Consider the following 17,651-nt stretch of genomic DNA (forward strand, 5'->3'; position numbering starts at 1 on the left):
CTCTGCAAGCCAGGCAGTGTCACCACCCAGAAATCCAGGGCGCCTGTTTAGGTCCGGAGCAGCAGCTGTGGAGCTCCCTGCTTTGTGCCTTGCCATGTTCACCAAAATCGGTCAATATAAATTGGGGAAAATAGAGATGGGCTGATGTCCTTGGGATGCATAAAGTGACACCGGCCCCATCAGCTCAGGCTGGGGGAGAAAACAGAGGCTCAGGAATATTCTAGAGAACCTGAGCAAGGTCCTCGTAGGAGCTTTGGAATCCCAGTGTGGATTGTGGGACTGGAGAATAGGTCAGATCATTTCCAGAGATGGGCTTCAAAGGCTGCTCTGAGCTGGGCAGCAGATGAGCACCTTGAGAAGAGCAGGCAACAGGACATGGTAGAAAAGCTTCCAAGTGCAGGATTCTTGCTGGGGTACTGGGGCTGCTGCTGGGCCCCCTGAAACGGGCAGGAATGGGAAGTTAGTCAGTTCTTTCCAACATTTAGGTTGTTGAACACCTTGGCGGTTCCACTGAGCCCCTCACCTGAGGGGTCTGCCAATCATTTGCTGCCAGAACACGGGCAGGTTTTTCTCTGGTCAAGTCTCAGGTTTACCAGGTTAAAAATGGAGAAAATAGCAACGGCCCTTAGATTCTCCATGAAGGAGAGCTGAGGTCCGGGATGCTCGGTACCAGCCGTCTGTGGTGCCTTGTGGATGCTCAGTCAACAGAGATTCTCACAACCATTCTTGGTGCTGAGCTCACTCTCAGCCTCAGGTTTACAAAGTGGGGCGTGGGAAGCAGAAGCCCCACCTGGCTCAGGTGATCCTCCCGCCTTAACTTCTCGGGCAGCCTGGCCTACAGGTGCACACTGCCGTCCCCGGCTAATAGTGTGCATTTTTATTAGAGACAGGGTTTCACCACATTGCCCATGTTCCTCACAAACTCCTGAGCTCTAGCACTCTGCTTTCTTGGCTTCCCAAAGTGCTGGGATTAGAGGCCTGAGGTTGGTTTCTTGCTTGCTTGCTTGCTTGCTTTTTCTTTCGTTCTTTTTTGAGACAGAATGTCACGCTGTCACCCAGGGTGGAGGACAGTGGCGCCATCTCAGCTCACCGCAACTTCCGCATCCCAGGTTCAAGCGATTCTCCTGCCTCAGCCTTCTGAGTAGCTGAGAGTGCCGGCACCTGCCACTATGCTTAGCGAATTTTTTTGTATTTTTAGTAGAGACGGGGTTTCACCGTATTAGTCAGAATCATCTCTGTCTCCTGACCTCGTGATCCGAGGCCTCCTTGGCCTCCCAAAGTGCTGACGTTACAGGCATGAGCCACTGTGCCTAGTCCTGAGTTTTCTGTGTAGGCCTAATGGTGACACCCTGATAAGAATCTCTATGTTCAATATTAGGGACAGGAAAGGACTCTAAGAAGGAGGAAACATAAATTATGAAACTGGAGTGGGAAGGGATTCGGTGAGATTAAGATTTGGATGAAGGTCCTGGAAAATGACTGGGGCTGATGGTTGCTGGGAAATGTTCCACTGTGGGAAGATCCCTGAGCCTAAAGGAAAGGTTTCCAGATGACAGCGCCATGACAGGGACATATGGACCCTCATTCATTTCTCTCTCACATCCTGTAGAGCCCACAGTTTCTTCCTCTGTGACTCCCAGCTTGGCAAAGTCTCCCTTCCCAGGTCTGGCCACACTGCTTCTCTCTGGCCTGTGCCCCAGCTCACATTCTCAGATTCCATCTTCCCAAGCTGGTTTTCTGAGCGGAGCCCATCATTTTTGTGAATAAACACACTTTACCTTCTAGTAGGGCCAAGACTGTGCCTGTCCCGTGTCCTCAAAGCCAATGTTATGGTTTAAGAGTCTGCACTGTCTCTTTTGATGATTCCCCTTTTAATTTCTGAACTCACTCTAAGCTGGGTGAGGTGGCTCAAGCCTGTAATCCCAGCACTTTGGAAGGCCGAGATGGGCAGATCACTTGAGGTCAAGAGATCGAGACCAGCTGGGCCAACATGATGAAACCCCATCACGACTAAAATTACAAAAATTAGTGGGCATGGTGGAGTGCGCCTGTAATCCCAGCTACTTGGGAGGCAGAGGTGGGAGAACTGCTTGAACCCGGAAGGTCGAGGCTGCAGTGAGCCAAAATCTTGCCACTGCACTGTAGCCTGGGTGACACACGAAGCCCTGTCTCAAAATCAATCAATCAGTCAATCAATCAATCATCAATCAACTCAAGCTAGACAAAAGACCTTCAGTCCCGACATCTAGATGCCCACAAGATAACTGCCATAATTTATATTGTCTTGGTTCCCTTCCAGGGTCCCATTAGAACACATCGACCCATTCTTCTCAGTCCCCACCTCACTTGGTCACCCCACAGGGTCGGGTCAGAAAGGTCCATAAAAGCTCTTGATTTCCTTCAGTGAAGCCTTGACTTAGTCTTGAGATGGATCACACCCTCAGTGGTTCCTTTCTTCTACTTGAATGTGCATATGATCTGCTATGTTAGACAGCATAAAACCCAGGCAACTGATGAATATACACAGCTTTTTATTCTGTTTTCTTGGGAATGACATCACTATCTTCTTCAAGCTGTTTTAACTCTGAAACATTCTGATAATTTCTCTGCGGTCAAACATCCTCCAATAAGGACACCTTCAGTTTTGTTTTGTTTTGTTTTGTCTAATATCAGGAACAGATTAATCCCTTCCCTGTATCACTATGAAAGTCATCTATTAGCCAAACTTCATCAGTGTTTGGAGAATAAATGAACGAATGACTTTTGGACTTTTACTCTATTATCGATTCTTTCATTTTCATAAATGTGTATCTAATTCAATCAGTTAGGCAGAAGAAAGCTGAAAACTCAATCAGGATTAACTGGGTGGGACTACAAGATCTAATCAGGTATCACGTTCTGATTGGAAGCTGGTGATTGAGAAGGGAAGGGTGGGGTTAGAAAGGTCCATAAAAGCTCCTGAGGGTGCACAGAAGAGACGCACAGCCCTGGAGCTACTGCTTGGTTCTCTGAGAGGTCCCAGAACTCTGCCAAGTGAGTCCAGCTCTGGTAAGTCACCACCTTCGTAGGGTCATGCCCGTCTGATCTGCAGCCCTTCAGTCAGGAACGGAGACACGCAGCCCAAGGTGGCACAGAGAATTTCCTGTCTGTTTCGTGAGAGGAACAGAGTTAGGCTTTCATTTCTCCTCTAAATGTAGTTTTGTCTTCATCCCTCAAATTGTGACTTGTGCTTGGTTTTTGTCATTTTAAAATTCTTATCAAAGCAGTTTTTAAAAAAATATATTAAAATTTACAGTTAACTGAATTTTTATTTCTTGACATTTGCAGTTATTTGTTTTTGTGCCTTCAGTAACAGTTCATAGACTTGGTGTTATTGTGATTCTCCAAGTGTGCTTTCATTTTCATAAAATCCTTAAAGGCATCCCACACACCATCTCCAGAGTGGAGTTTTGCTGAGATCACGGGATTTATCTTTGCCCCTGGGATCCGTCCAAAAGTGGGTAACTGTGAATATGTGGAAGCAATGTGTATTGGAACCTTCATCTTAGAGTTAGAATGCTCTAGAATAGCATCATACCACTTTTACAGTTTCTGGTTATTTATTTTTTTTTCTTTTGCGATGGAGTTTCCCTCTTATTGCCCAGGCTGGAGTGCCATGGGGTGGGTGATCTCAGCTCACTGCAACCTCTGCCTCCCGGGTTCACGCCATTCTCCTGCCTCAGCCTCCTGAGTAGCTGGGACTACAGGCGCCCGCCACCTTGCCCGGCTAGTTTTTTGTATTTTTTAGTAGAGACGGGGTTTCACCGTGTTAGCCAGGATGGTCTCGATCTCCTGACCTCGTGATCCAACCGTCTCGGCCTCCCAAAGTGCTGGGATTACAGGCTTGAGCCACCGCGCCCGGCCTTTTTTTCCTTTTTTCTGAGATGGAGTCTCACTCTTTCACCCAGGGTTGAGTGCAGGCCCTGAGCTGGGCTCACTGAAAACACTGCCTCTGGGGTTCAAGTGATCCTCTTTCCTCTGCCTCCAGAGTAGCTAGGATTACAGTCATGCACCACCATGCCTGGCTAATATTTACATTAATTAATTAATCAATTTGTTTCTTTTTGAGTCAGAGTCTAACTCTGTCACCCATGCTGGAGTGCAGTGCTGCGATCTCTGTCTTCTGGAGTCATATGATTCTTAATTTTTTTATATTTAGTGGAGACAGGGTTTCATGTAAGCCAGGCTGTTCTCGAACTCCTGACCTCAAGTGATCTGCCTGCCTTGGCTTCCAGCAGTGATGGGATTTCAGACATGAGCCACAGCACCCGGTCCCTTTCTGGTTGAAAATTTTCAAGATAAAAAATAATGGCATTGATTTTAGGGAGTCCCTTTACTGTTCCCCCAGCATGTTCATGGTGTGAACTGAGAATGTAGGCTGTCTGGGGCCACAGGATACTGTCATTCTCATTGCTTAGGGTGGTAAGTGACAAGACATTTTTCCTCAAAGAGGTAGAGCTTGGCTTTCAGGATCCTCAGTGACACTGTCCGGTGGTTCTGGGATTCAATCAAGCAATGGATGAAAATTAATGGGCCAGTGGTCTCCTTCACCCCTCCCTCCTTGGTGTTTGGAAGACAGTCTTCCTGGTACCAGCAGCAGCAGAAATATAGATTTGAGGCCACAAAGTGTGGAGTGGAATTGGGGTAAACTGGTAATTTTTCTACCTCTACCAGAGCAAGGATATGGTCCTAGGAGAAGACGAGGTGATTGTGTTTGCTCCGAGAGTGATGCGTTTTCCCTGGGTTTGCCTTCTAGAGTGTTTTCCTTGCAAATCCATCAGGATGAGCATCCGGGCCCCACCCAGACTCCTGGAGCTGGCGGGGCAGAGCCTGCTGAGAGACCAGGGCTTGGCCGTCTCTGCCATGGAGGAGCTGCCCAGGGTGCTCTATCTCCCACTCTTCATGGAGGCCTTCAGCAGGAGACACTTCGAGGCTCTGACGGTGATGGTGCAGGCCTGGCCCTTCACCCGCCTCCCTCTGGGATCGCTGATGAAGACGCTTCATCTGGAGACTTTAAAAGCATTGCTGGAAGGGCTTCATATGGTGCTTACACAGAAGGATCGCCCCAGGTGAGGTGACCCAGGTGGGCTGGTAGATAGCGCTCAGGTGTCCAGGGAAAGAACAGCAGGGTCAGGCTGAGAAGTAGCCCAACGGTGGCCCAGTGTCTTCAGATGGTGCTGGTGAGGAAGCTCAGCGAGGCTTTGGCCATTGTCCAGATCCTCAGGGAAAGGACTGCTCCTCATACAGGGTCCACCATGGGAACAGAAACCTGCCTATTCACAGTGGAAGGCAAAGGGAATACAAGTGGGGACCAGTCAGAATTGAAAGGGAAAAGGGATTGAGAAAGACAGAGAGAGAACAGGGAGCACCGAGGACAGGAGCAGCTGATTAATGGGATGAGAATGAAAGCAAAGGTCAGGGATGGGTCCTTCTAAATTCTGAGCCTCTCCCTTACTTTACCTACAGGAGGTGGAAACTTCAAGTTCTGGATTTGCGGGATGTTGATGAGAATTTCTGGGCCGTACGGCCTGGAGCCTGGGCCCTGTCCTGCTCCCCAGAGGCCACGAGTATGAGGCAGACAGCAGAGGACTGTCCGAGGATGGGAGAGCACCAGCCCTTGAAGGTGTTCATAGACATCTGCCTCAAGGAAATACCTCAGGATGAATGCCTGAGATACCTCTTTCGGTGGGTTTACCAAAGGAGAGGTTTAGTACACCTGTGCTGTAGTAAGCTGGTGAATTATCTAACGCCGATTAAATATCTCAGAAAGTCATTGAAAATAATCCACCTGGATAGTATTCAGGAGCTGGAAATCCGCAACATGTCTTGGCCACGTCTGATAAGAAAGCTTCGTTGTTACCTGAAGGAGATGAAGAATCTTCGCAAACTCGTTTTCTCCAGGTGCCATCATTACACGTCAGACAATGACCTCGAGGGACGGTTAGTCGCCAAATTCGGCTCTGTGTTCCTCAGGCTGGAACACCTCCAGTCGCTTAAAATAAAATTGGTCACCTTCTTCAGTGGACACCTGGAACAGCTGATCAGGTAAGAAAGGATAGTGCACTTTTTCTGCGGACCACAGCACAGCCTTGTTTTGTTACAGCAAACACTGGAAGGCATGTACTGTGTGCCAGTCAGTGACAACGTCACAGTGAAGGGGACACCAGAATGTCAACACATTGTCCCATTCAGGGCTCCGTGTCCTGGAGTGGCTATCACAGGATCGCTCCAATGTGGGCAGCGGGGTCACCTGGGGTAGAGGCTAGAGAAGGATATCATGTACGAGCTAGTTGAGTGGGGGTTTCAGCTCTACTGAGGGTGCATGTGTGAATTTCTTGTTTCAAGGTGTGTTTCAAGTTGATATGATATAAAAGAGGTAATAGATGAGGGTATGAAAGGAGGGAAGGTGCATCAAACCTGTGCATGTCACAGTAGAAGCTCTGTCCTCACCAGCTTAGTGATCATGAATGATCCTGTCTCTAATTCCCTGTCTGTAAAAGGTTGTTTCGAACTCCAGGAAAGGTAATTGACATGGGAAATGTGTACTTCTTGAATGGAGGGTGAGGAAGTAGGCATGAGAGTGGTAAAAAGTGATAGGTGCTTTGCAGATGCAGGCATGTCTGGGAGCCCCTGCCGGCACGTAGCCCCAGCTGATGTCCCTAGACCTTGCTCAGTTGAGTTCTTTGTGCACATCTCCAACCTGGTACCTGTGGCCCAGAGATGAAGTTTTCTGCTAAAAAAAACAAGGTTTTAGAGATTTTGTGGCCTTGAACCAATCACACAAGCAATGGTGAAAATGCTGAGCCTAAAATGGGACTGTCCTGAATGATCAGAGTCCTCATCACGCAGCAACTTGCATGCGAACCATCATCATATGATGGGAATAAACTTGTGTTTGGGTGAAGCAGTCATTTCCCTTGAGGTTATTCCCCACCACCTTCATCTAACGGGTGCCATTGCCCAGAACTAACTTCTTGATCTTCACAGGTGCCTCCAGAACCCTTTGGAGAACTTGGAATTGACTTGTGGCTACCTATTGGAAGAGGACGTGAAGTGTCTCTCCCAGTACCCAAGCCTCGGTTACCTGAAGCATCTGAATCTCAGCTACGTGCCGCTGTTCCGCCTCAGTCTTGAGCGCCTCGGAGCTCTGCTAGAGAAAGTTGCTGCCACTCTCGAGACCCTCATCTTGGAGGGCTGTCAGATCCACTACTCCCAACTCAGTGCCATCCTGCCTGGCCTGAGTTGCTGCTCCCAGCTCACCACCTTCTACTTTGGCAGAAATTTCATGTCTGTGGATGCCCTGAAGGACCTGCTGCACCACACCAGTGGACTGAGCAAGTTAAGCCTGGAGACATATCCCGCCCCTGATGAGAGTTTGAATTCCTTGGTTCGTGTCGATTGGGAGATCTTCACCCCGCTTCGGGCTGAGCTGATGCGGACACTGAGGGAAGTCAGGCAGCCCAGAAGGATCTTCATTGGCCCCACCCCCTGCCCTTCCTGCGGCTCATCACCGTCTGAGGAACTGGAGCTCCATCTTTGCTGCTAGGGAAGGCGTGCCTAGTGGGGTAGATACATCCAAAGTTCTCTTCCAGTCTCTTGGACACTAAAATCTAGTATGTACGTGCAAGTTAGGTTTTTTTTTTCTTATTTACTTTTTTAATAATTCTAAAATTTTATTAAAGAAAATTTGAGACAGGATTTTGCTGTGTTGTACCAGCGGGTCTCAAACTGCTGGGCGCGTGGGATTCTCCTGCCTCAGTCTCCTAAAGTGCTGGGATTACTGGCATGAATGACTGTGACCAGGCCACATGCAACTTACAGGAAACACAGAACTCTTTGCTTCAGGCAGGTGCTCACTGTGAGGGAAAAAACATAACAGCAGGGGGCAAGACTGGAGGAAAATGTTGAGGTAGAGTCAATGAGACCTTCCGGGACCCGTGTCCTGCAGAGTCAGAAAGAGAAGCTAAAGTTCTACAGTGATGAGCATGTTATCCCTGCAAGGATGGTTATCTCCCAGGTGTCTCCAGGCCCCCTTGGAGACCGTCGTCATGACCGACTGCTGCTGTCAGAGTCGGACTTGAGCATGTCTCTTGGTGCCCGAGCATCCGTCAGCTAAAGGAGCTGGACCTGAGCGGCATCACACTGACCCATTTCAGCTCTGAGCCCCTCGCCGTTCTGCTAGAGCAAGTTGAGGCCACCCTGCAGACCCTGGACTTAGAGGACTGTGGGATCACAGACTCCCAACTCAGCGTCATCCTGCCTGCCCTGAGCCGCTGCTCCCAGCTCAGCACCTTGAGCTTCTGTGGGAACCTCATCTCCGTGGCCGCCCTGGAGAACCTGCTGCGCCACACCGTCGGGCTGAGCAAGCTGAGCCTGGAGCTGTACCCTGCCCCTCTGGAGAGTTATGATGCCCAGGGTGCTCTCTGCTGGGGGAGATTTGCTCAACTTGGGGCTGAGCTAATGAAGACACTGAGGGACTTAAGGCAGCCCAAGACTGTTGTGTTCAGCACTGTCCCCTGCCCTCACTGTGGCATCAGGGCCTCCTATGACCTGCATCCCAGTCACCGCCTCTGCTGAATGCCTGCCCATCAGGGTGGATATATTTAGAGCTTTCTTCTGGTTATTTGGGAACTGAATCCTAGGCCATGAGTGCATGAGCTCACCGCAACTTCCACCTCGCAGGTTCAAGGGATTCTCCTGCCTCAGTCTCCCGAGTAGCTGGAATTACAGACATGTGCCACCATGCCTGGATAATTTTTTGTATTTTAAGGAGAGAAGGGGTGTCTTCATGTTGGTCAGGCTGGTCTCGAACTCCCGACCTTAGGGGATCGCCTGCCTCGGCCTCCCAAAGTGCTGGGATTACAGGCATGAGCTGCCACACCTGGCTCATAATAATAAAATTTTAAAAATACCATAAAATATGATCCTTGCAACACTAAATTACACCATATGATCTGATCTACCAGCAGATGGCACCCGAGACTGATGGACTGGAAATTTTGATCTTATAATCATTAGGAATGAATCGAGTCCTGAACTGCCCACCATGCCCCCTGCTGGCTCCTGGGGCTTTGCTGTTTGGAAGAGTCATGATGAAATTTGTGGTGACTTGAAGAAACTTAGCCCCATTGCATGCCTTGGGTTCCTGTTGCCTCCCTGTTGTCAGGAATAGGAGGCGAGATTGAAACGTGGAAAATGCTGGGACTTCTGCTGAGAAGAGCTAAAAGATCAAGATGTATTGATCTTACTGTATGCCAGGCCCCATGCCAAACCCTAAACATGAACCATCTTATTGGATTCTACCAGGGTCCCATAAGCTGTTGGACAACACCATCCTCATTTTACAGGGAACCTGAGGCTCTTGGCTAAGATCCCTGACAGCAACACCAGCCCCTGAATCCTCAGCAGGATCCTTCACTTGAGTGGCGTTACGCAGACTTCCTCAGCATAGGGAAGGTCACTCATCACCCACAGGCACTTGATCGTTCTCCACCCTTCGATGATGTGAGATTCCAAAACACGCTGCACTAGTCTCTTCCTGATTGCGGAGGGCGAGGCAGGGTGGGGGAGCGTTATGAGAAAATCTGTCCTCGATCTGACCTAGCTCCCCAAAAAGATGTACCTTTTTAAATGTCAGATGGAAATATTTAAAAAGTGTTACATGCCTGTATAGTTTTAGTATTTTATTTAAAGGGAGTGTGGCTGTCTTTACTGGCTACAACCAGTTTAATTCAAGAAGGGCTGCTAGTCATCAAGGGAACAAGCAAGGGTTGGTGCCGCCCAGAGGCTCCAGCTAATACACAATATGGACATCCCCTTCCAGGGCAGCGGGAATAGAGTGGCTCCTTGTGTGTCCACCCACTAAGGCTTCTGGAACCATGTGGAGACTCACAAGGAGTGGCCAAGGTCTCAGCATCTGGCGAGCAGTGAAAGACTCTGAGAAAAGGGTGCTTTCCATGTGGATTGGCTCACTGTTCTTGCCCACTAATGTTCCAGACCCTGAGTGTCCACCTAGTGTGTATTAACCCACTGAACAGCCACAAAAACTAACAAGGAGGTAACAGATGTCTGAAGAGAAGTGAAGAACTGGAGAAGGCTGAGTGTGGTGGCTCAAAGTTATAATCCCTGTACTTTGGGAGGCCAAGGCAGGAGAATCACTTGAGCTCAGGAGTTCCAGATCATCCTGGGCAACAAAGCGAGAACTTGTCTCAACTAAAAAAAGTATCCAGGCCTGGTGGTTTACATGCTTGTAGTCCTAGCTACTCAGGAGGCTGAGGTGGGAGGATCGCTTGAACCCAGGAGATTGAGGCTGCAGTGAGCTATGACTGTGCCACCTCACTCTAGCCTGGGTGACAGAGCGACACCTTTAAAAAACAAACAATAAAAGAGCCGGACGCAGTGGCTCACACCTGGAATCCCAGCACTTTGGGAGGTCGAGTTGGGTGGATCACCTGAGGTCAGGAGTTTGAGACCAGCCTGACCAACATAGTGATGAAACCCTGTCTGTACTAAAAATAAAAAAATGAGCTGGGCATGGTGGCACAGGCCTGTAATCCCAGCTACTTGGGAGGCTGAGGCTGGAGAATCTCTTAAACCGTGGAGATGGAGGTTGCAGTGAGCCGAGATGTTGCTATTGCGCTCCACATTACAGCCTGGGCAACAAGAGTGAAACTCTGTCTCAGAAATAAGAAAGGGAGGAAATTGATTAAAATAACCAAATTTCATGTAAATGCCTTGATTTTCTTGGGTTGCATCTTATTGATTGGACAACTAGTCCCCCCCTCACTTTTTTTTTGCATCAATAACTGAAGATTCCTGAGGCTTAAACTGGAAAGCAGGTTACTTGATAATAGAGGGCACCAGACAGCTTCCATTTAGTTTCCCTTTATTTCTGACTGTTTCTCTATAACCATCCATGGAAGGGGAACTCCCTCATGTATTCTCAAACCTGAATTCCACTCTAGACATTCCCATTCCCATTTTTGACTCTATAGGACACAGGTCCCCAAAGTCCCATTGAATCCATGTCAACATTTCCCCCAAGTCCGGCCCCTGCTTGATCACCTTTCCTTTCCCACTTCAGAGCTGGTGTCTGAAACGGTGGTTTCTGTGCTCACATTAGGATGTATGTAAGACCTAGGTTTTAGTTTCCAAGTGTCCAGAAGAAAGCCACCCAAATAGGCAGGTGTTCAACAGCAGCGTTGATCTATGTTCAGGCCATAAAATGTCCTGTTGCCACAGTCAGGGCAGTAGTCAGTACAGAACAAGATCCTCTTGGGGTGCCGTAAGTCCCTCACTCTCCCCATCAGCTCAGCCCCAAGTTGGGCAAATCTGCTCCGGCAGAGAGTACCATCAGCATCATAACTGTCCCGCGGGGCAGGATACAGCTCCAGGCATAAGTTGTTGAGTCTGATTGTGTGGCACAGCAGGTTCTCCAGGGTGGCCATGGAGATGGGATTTCCACAGAAGCTGAAGGTGTTGAGCTCAAAGCAGCGGCTCAGGGCAGGCAGGATGGTGCTGACTTGGGAGTCTACGATGCCACAGTCATCTAAGTCCAGGTACTCAAGGGTGCCTGCAACTTTTTCTAGCAGAACTTGGAGAGGCACAAGACTGACATTGGCCAGTCTGACGCCCCTCAGGTCCAGGGTCTTTAGTTGACTGACACTCGGGCACTGGGACAGATGCCTCAAGTCTGATTCCAAAAGCACACAGTTAGTTATTGCGAGGATCTTTAACGGGGTCTTCAGACAGCTGGGGAGACAGAACAAGAAGTTAGTTCTGGGGAATTGTAGGGGTGAGTTGAGGGTAGTGGGGAATGTCAAGGTGAAGGGAAAAGACTATTTTGCCCAAGCCCAGGGTCATTCTGATTGTCTGGTCAACACTTAGGACGCTGCGTGATGAAGCGCTTTGCCACTGAGGTCACTTCCATTTTAGGCCCAGCACAGTAACTCACACCTATAATCTCAGAACTTTGGGAGGCTGAGACTGGTGGATTACTTGAGGTCAGGAGTTTGAGACCAGCCTGGCGATCATGCCAAAACACTGTCTCTACTAAATATGCAAAAATTAGCTATGTGTGGTGGTGGGCACCTGCAATTCCAGCTACTTGGGAGGCTGAGGCAGGAGAATTGCTTGAACCCAGGAGATGGAGGTTACAGTGAGCAGACATCTGCCACTACACTCCAGCCTGGGTGACAGAGCGAGACTCTGTATCAAAAAAATAAAAATAGAAAGATCCATTTGAGGCTGAGTCTTTTCACCATCATTTATGGAATGGATCAAGTTCACAGAATCCCTAAAGCTCCCTTTCCTCATCTGTCAGGCAGAAAACCACATCGCTGGGCCACACGAGTCCAGTGGAGACACAGGCAGAAGGGACAAACCCAGACTGGATCCTGCAACATCAGCTGGGGTGGGCAGGCTGCACGCGTCCCTGACACGCCTGTATCATCAGCAAGCCATCTATCACTTTCACCCCTCTTTGTGCCTGCTCCCTGACCCTCTGTTTCAGAATCAAGCATTTCCTAGGTAATTAATTTACCTGGATCTCAAAACAACCCATTACAACAGGGAATTAGAGATGGGATCATTCGTGTTCACCAAGCTGTGGGGCACAAAGCTTATATTCTGAAATGTGCAGGTTTGCTGAGCATCCCCCTCTTCGGTGCCCACTTCGCTTCCCCACTTCCCATCATCTTCCTAAAAATTATCTTGTTGCCTGGGCGCGGTGGCTCACGCCTATAATCCCAGTACTTTGGGAGGCTGAGGCGGGTGGATTACCTGAGGTCAAGTGTTTGAGAATAGTCTGGCCAACATGGTGAAATCCTGTCTCTACTTAAAATATAAAAATTAGCCAAGTGCGGTGGCCCACGTTTGTAATCCCAGGTACTTGGGAGGCTGAGGCAGGAGAATCGCTTGAACCCGGGAGGTGGAGGTTGCAGCGAGCTGAGAGGTCACAGCTGCACTCTAGCCTGGACAATTAAAGTGAAACTCCTTCTCAAAGAAAAAAAATTATCTCGTTTGTTTTTATTTTTTATTTATTCATTCCTGACAGGGGTCTTGCTATGTTACCCAGACTGGTCTTAAACTCCTAGGCTCAAGTTATCCTCTTGCCTCAGGCTCCCAAAGTGCTAGGATTACAGGCATGCGCCACCATTCCTGGCCTGTTTTTCATCATCTTAACTTAGACACATCCTTGGGAAGAATTCAGAAAGGCACCCTCACTTGATCCGAACCCTCCAGTAGCTGGCTTCCCAGCATGGCAGCCTCTCTATAGCATCTACCCCAGCTGATACCTCTGCCTTTATTGGGATGGTTGCGTGATACCCATTCAGGACAGAGCCACGAATGCGAGAATACGTAGACATTCTAGTGTACCCTTCACTGTTACATCCTCATGGGCTGGCTCACAGTAGATGCCCACTAGCGTTTACTGTAACATAGGCTCTGCTGTGGTCTGCAGAGAAAGCTCACCCCCCTCGCTCACCTGAGCAGCTGGTCCAGGTGGCCTTCGAGGAAAGAAACAGAGTTCATATAAAGCTCTTGGAGGTAGTGCAGCTTGAGGAACTGAGAGGTGAACTGGGTAACAAACTCCTTCTGCTTTGTGGAAACGTAGTGAGAGACGTCCACGTGGGAGAGATCGAGCCTCTGAAGATTCCTCATCTGGCCCAGGTATGGGGTAAACTGTGTCAGGATGGGCAGTATCCAACTGCAATTCACTTCCACCTCCTGGATACAGTCCAGGTTCACCATTTTCAGGATGTTTCTGATATTGTGGAGGGGCATTCCCAAAATTCTCAGCTTCTTACAGCACAGGTGTAGTAAACCTTCTCTCTGCTTGACCCACAGAAGGAGGCAGGTGAGGTATTCATCCAGAGTCCTGGTCTGGAGCCAAAGGTCTATGAACACAGTCAAGGGCTGCTGTTCTCTCATGCTTGGACAGTCCTGCACTGGTTTTCTGTTCCTCATGGCATTGGGGAAGCACCCACAGGCCATGGCTTCAGACCAAACCATCCAGAAGTTCTCACTGACATCCTGTAAATCCAGCACTTGAAGCTTCCACCTCCTGTGGGAAAATAGAGGCGAGACTGAGAATGTAAGGACTCACTTCTGAACTTATACTCCACATCCTGGATAGCAGCTGCTCCCCTCCCTGTTTCTTCTCCCTCTCTCTGACTATTCTCCACCCTGCTTTCCCCTTGGATCCTGCCCAGTTCCCCCCTTTTTTTTAGACAAAGTTTCCCTCTGTCACCCAGGCTGGAGTGCAGTGGTGTGATCTCAGCTGACTGCAACCTCCACCTCCCAGGCTCCAATGATTCTCCTGCCTCAACCTCACAAGTGTCTGGGATTACAGGCTCCTGTCACCATGCCCAGCTAATTTTTGTATTTTTAGTAGAGTCAGTGTTTCACCATGTTGGGACAGGTTGGTCTCAAACTCCTGACCCTACTTGATCTGCCTGCCTTGGCCTCCCAAAGTGCTGGGATTACATTGTGAACCACCGTGCCTGGCCCAGTTCTCATTTTTCGTGGTGCCTTTCAGTGCCACTAGAGGAGAGGTTCCTGTTACCTCCATGGACGCTGGGTGGTGAGCAGTCCTTTCCTTGAGGAGCTGCGGAATGGCCAAGGCCTCTGAGCTTTCCCACCAGCACCATCACCTCTTGGGCCTCCCCACTTCTCATGACCCATCTGGTCTTTCTCTGGACACCTGGGCCCTCCCCACCAGCCCACCTGGGCCACCTCACCTGAGACGACCCCCCTGGGTAAGCAGTGCATCAAGTCCATAAAGCACAGCTTGGAAGGTTTCCAGACAACCCATCTTTATCAGAGGCCTCAGAGGGAGGTGGTGGAAGGGCCAGGCTTGCACCATCAGCTTCAGAGCCTCACAGTGTCTCCTGCTGAAGGCCTCCATGAACAGGGGGGGGAAAAGTTCCGTGGGCAGCTCCTCCAGGGTGGACATGGTCAAGGCCTGGTCCCTCAGCAGGCTCCGCCCCGCCAGCTCCAGGAGTCTGGGTGGAGTCCGGACGCTCATCTTCACCAATCTGCAAGGAAAAGTTCCACAGGACAAGTCCAGAGAAAAGGCATCACTCTCAGGCCAAGCCCCTGCAATCTCATCTTCTCCCAGGGCCAAAGTCACCGCTCTGGCGAGGGTGAAAGAGTCCTCAGTTTACTCCAATTCTACTCTGTACTCATGGCCACAAAGCCAGCATTCTGCCTCTGCTGCATCAGCATGAGCGTCTCCCAAGCAGTGAGGAGGCAGGACCCGCACTAGCCCTTCCCTTCTATCCGGTGCTCCAGCCAGTGACTAGTGAGCATGGAGGAGCCTGAAAACTAACCCCTCCCACCTTTGGGGGAAATTTCTAATTACTCTAGATTCTAAAACATTGGGAATGGGAGTGTCACAAGCCTACATGACTACATTCCCAGTTCCTATAAATAAGCTGGTTAGGAACATTCATGGGGCACCCCTAGAACGGGTTCTGTTTGTTTTCTTTTCATTATTTAAGTTTTCTTTCTCTTTCTCTCTTTCTTCTTTCCTTTTTTCCCTCCCTCCCTTCTTTGTTTTTTCCCTCTCTTCTTTCTTCCCTCCCTCCCTCCCTCCCTCTTTCCCTTCTTTCTTTCTTTCTTTCTTTCTTTCTTTCTTTCTTTCTTTCTTTCTTTCTTTCTTTCTTTCTTTCTTTCTTTCTTTTTCTTTCTTTCTTTCTTTCTCTCTCTTTTTCTTTCCTCCCTCCCTCCCTCCTTCCTTCCTTCTCTCCATTCCTCCCTCCCTTCTTTCTTTCTCTCTCTTTCTCTCTCTCTCTCTCTGTCTCTTTCTCTCTCTGTCTTTCTTTCTGACAGCATCTTGCTCTGTCACACAGCCTGGAGTGCAGTGATGCGATCTCCACTCAGTGCAGCTTTGACCTCCCAGGCTCAAAGGATTCTTCCACCTCAGCCTCCCAAGTAGCTGGGACCACAGGCATGCATCTTTTATTTTTTTGACTTTTTGTAAAGAGAGTGGGTTTCACTATGTTGTCCAGTCTCGTCCTGAACTCCTAGACTGAAACAATCCACCCACCTTGGCCTCCCAAAGTGCTGGGTCTACAGGCATGAGCCTACACCCTGGCCTCGTTATTGAAAATTTCAGTGAGAAGCTTTGCAAGCTATGTGACAGTGTTATGCATCATTCACAAGACAGATGTTTCTAATATACACCTTTTACACATATTAAAAATGAAACACTTTGGCTGTGCATGGTGACTCAGACCTGTAATCCCAGCACTTTCAGAGGCCAAGTAAGGTGGATCAACTGAGGTCAGGAGTTCGAGACCAGCTGACCAACATGGTAAAACCCTACCTCTACTAAAATTACAAGTATTAGCCTGGTGCAGTGGTGTGCACCTGTAGTCCAAGCTACTGCTATTAGGGAGGCTGAGGCAGGAGGATCACTTGAACCCGGGAGGCAGACGTTGCAGTGAGTTGACATTATACCACTGCACTCTAGCCTGGGAAATAGGCTAGATTCACCAAAAAAAAAAAAAAAAAAAAAAAAAAAGAGAGAGCACGCGCGCGAGAGAATACATTTGATTAGACTTCTTAAGCCCCACCCAGTTAATCCTCGTTGGATTTTTGGCTTTCTTCTAGGTTAATGGATTGAATTAGATATTCATCCACCGAAGTGAAAGATTTAGGGATAAGGTGAAAGTCCAGGACTAATTCACTGATTCACTCCACAAACTTGGAGCTTCACTAATAGGTGTCCTTCATAGTCTTGAGTGTGAGATAGGGAAGGGCTGAATCTCTTCCTGACATTAGACAGAAAGAAAAAAACTTGAAAACATCTTTGTTGAGGGACCTTGGCCACATCAAATTTATCAAAATATTTCAGAGTTAAAACAGTTTTACAAAGACAGACATGACAGTCCCTAAGAAAACACAGTAGAAATCTTCATGTATCCAATGATCACCTGGGTGGTATAATTTAATATTTGTTGGAGTAGGGGGAGCTGATGCCCAGGCTGGAGTGCCGTTGCACAATCTTGGCTCACTGTAACCTCCAGCTTCCAGGTTCAAGCGATTCTCATGCTTCAGCCTTCCACGTAGCTGGTATTACAAGTATGCAGCCCCACACCCATGTCTCCATTCAGGTGGAAGAGTTACAATGAGGATGTGATTTGTTTAAAATTAAGGTCAAAGATCCTCTTTGGTTAAGTTTTTTTTTTTTTTTTTTTGACAGGATCTTACTCTGTTGCCCAGGCTGGAGTACAGCAGTGGTGTGAGCATGGCACACTGCACCCTCAATCTTCTGGGCTCAAGCGATTCTCCCACCTCAGTCACCCAAATAACTGGGAATACAGATGCATGCCACCATGCCTGGCTAATTTAAATTTTTTTTTTTTTTTTTTGTAGAGGCCGACCTCCATTGACTCACGGCTGTAATTCCACCAGTTTGGGCGGCCAAGGCAGGTGGATCACTTGAGGTCAGGAATTCAAGACCAAACTGGCCAGCACGGTAAAACCCCACCTCTACTAAAAATACAAAAATTAGCCGGGCATGGTGACAAATGGATATAATATCAGCTACTCAGGAGACTGAGGCATGAGAATTGCTTGAGCCTGGGAGGCGGAGGTTGCAGTGA

At 48.7% G+C, this 17,651-nt stretch overlaps 2 protein-coding genes across 3 annotated transcripts; one reads left to right on the forward strand and one right to left on the reverse strand.

Annotated features, from left to right (window-relative positions):
- The first annotated feature begins 2,977 nt into the window (after nt 1–2,977).
- LOC102137168 (PRAME family member 1) lies at nt 2,978–8,057 on the forward strand. 2 transcript variants are annotated; one of them, XM_005544747.4, is made up of 4 exons: nt 2,978–3,048; nt 4,796–5,108; nt 5,506–6,084; nt 7,027–8,057. In XM_005544747.4, the coding sequence occupies exons 2-4, from the start codon at nt 4,822–4,824 to the stop codon at nt 7,583–7,585; spliced, it is 1,425 nt and encodes a 474-aa protein (XP_005544804.3). In that variant the 5' UTR covers nt 2,978–3,048; nt 4,796–4,821; the 3' UTR covers nt 7,586–8,057. The 2 variants fall into 2 exon arrangements, with proteins under 2 accessions (XP_005544804.3, XP_015309772.3); XM_015454286.3 differs by lacking the exons at nt 2,978–3,048; nt 4,796–5,108; nt 5,506–6,084 and adding an exon at nt 6,282–6,561.
- A 2,850-nt stretch (nt 8,058–10,907) lies between these two features.
- Nucleotides 10,908–15,603, reverse strand: LOC102137934 (PRAME family member 25). Its single transcript, XM_005544749.5, has 3 exons — nt 14,781–15,603; nt 13,526–14,104; nt 10,908–11,790 (listed from the first exon to the last, which is right to left on the reverse strand). Exons 1-3 carry the CDS (start codon nt 15,065–15,067, stop codon nt 11,229–11,231), a joined length of 1,428 nt encoding a protein of 475 aa, XP_005544806.3. The 5' UTR covers nt 15,068–15,603; the 3' UTR covers nt 10,908–11,228.
- Nucleotides 15,604–17,651: the final 2,048 nt, after the last annotated feature.

This window comes from Macaca fascicularis, chromosome 1 (genome assembly GCF_037993035.2).
Source record: "Macaca fascicularis isolate 582-1 chromosome 1, T2T-MFA8v1.1".
Classification (NCBI taxonomy): Eukaryota; Metazoa; Chordata; class Mammalia; order Primates; family Cercopithecidae; genus Macaca; species Macaca fascicularis.

What these genes read in the sequence shown, in the direction of transcription:
- LOC102137168 (XM_005544747.4), top strand. Translation starts at nt 4,822, where the DNA reads ATGAGCATCCGGGCCCCACCCAGACTCCTGGAGCTGGCGGGGCAGAGC. An exon ending in ACACAGAAGGATCGCCCCAG is followed by an intron (nt 5,109 to 5,505) that starts GTGAGGTGACCC and finishes CTTTACCTACAG; the next exon opens with GAGGTGGAAACTTCAAGTTC. An exon ending in CACCTGGAACAGCTGATCAG is followed by an intron (nt 6,085 to 7,026) that starts GTAAGAAAGGAT and finishes TGATCTTCACAG; the next exon opens with GTGCCTCCAGAACCCTTTGG.
- LOC102137934 (XM_005544749.5), bottom strand. Translation starts at nt 15,067, where the DNA reads ATGAGCGTCCGGACTCCACCCAGACTCCTGGAGCTGGCGGGGCGGAGC. An exon ending in ACCCAGGGGGGTCGTCTCAG is followed by an intron (nt 14,105 to 14,780) that starts GTGAGGTGGCCC and finishes ATTTTCCCACAG; the next exon opens with GAGGTGGAAGCTTCAAGTGC. An exon ending in CACCTGGACCAGCTGCTCAG is followed by an intron (nt 11,791 to 13,525) that starts GTGAGCGAGGGG and finishes CTGTCTCCCCAG; the next exon opens with CTGTCTGAAGACCCCGTTAA.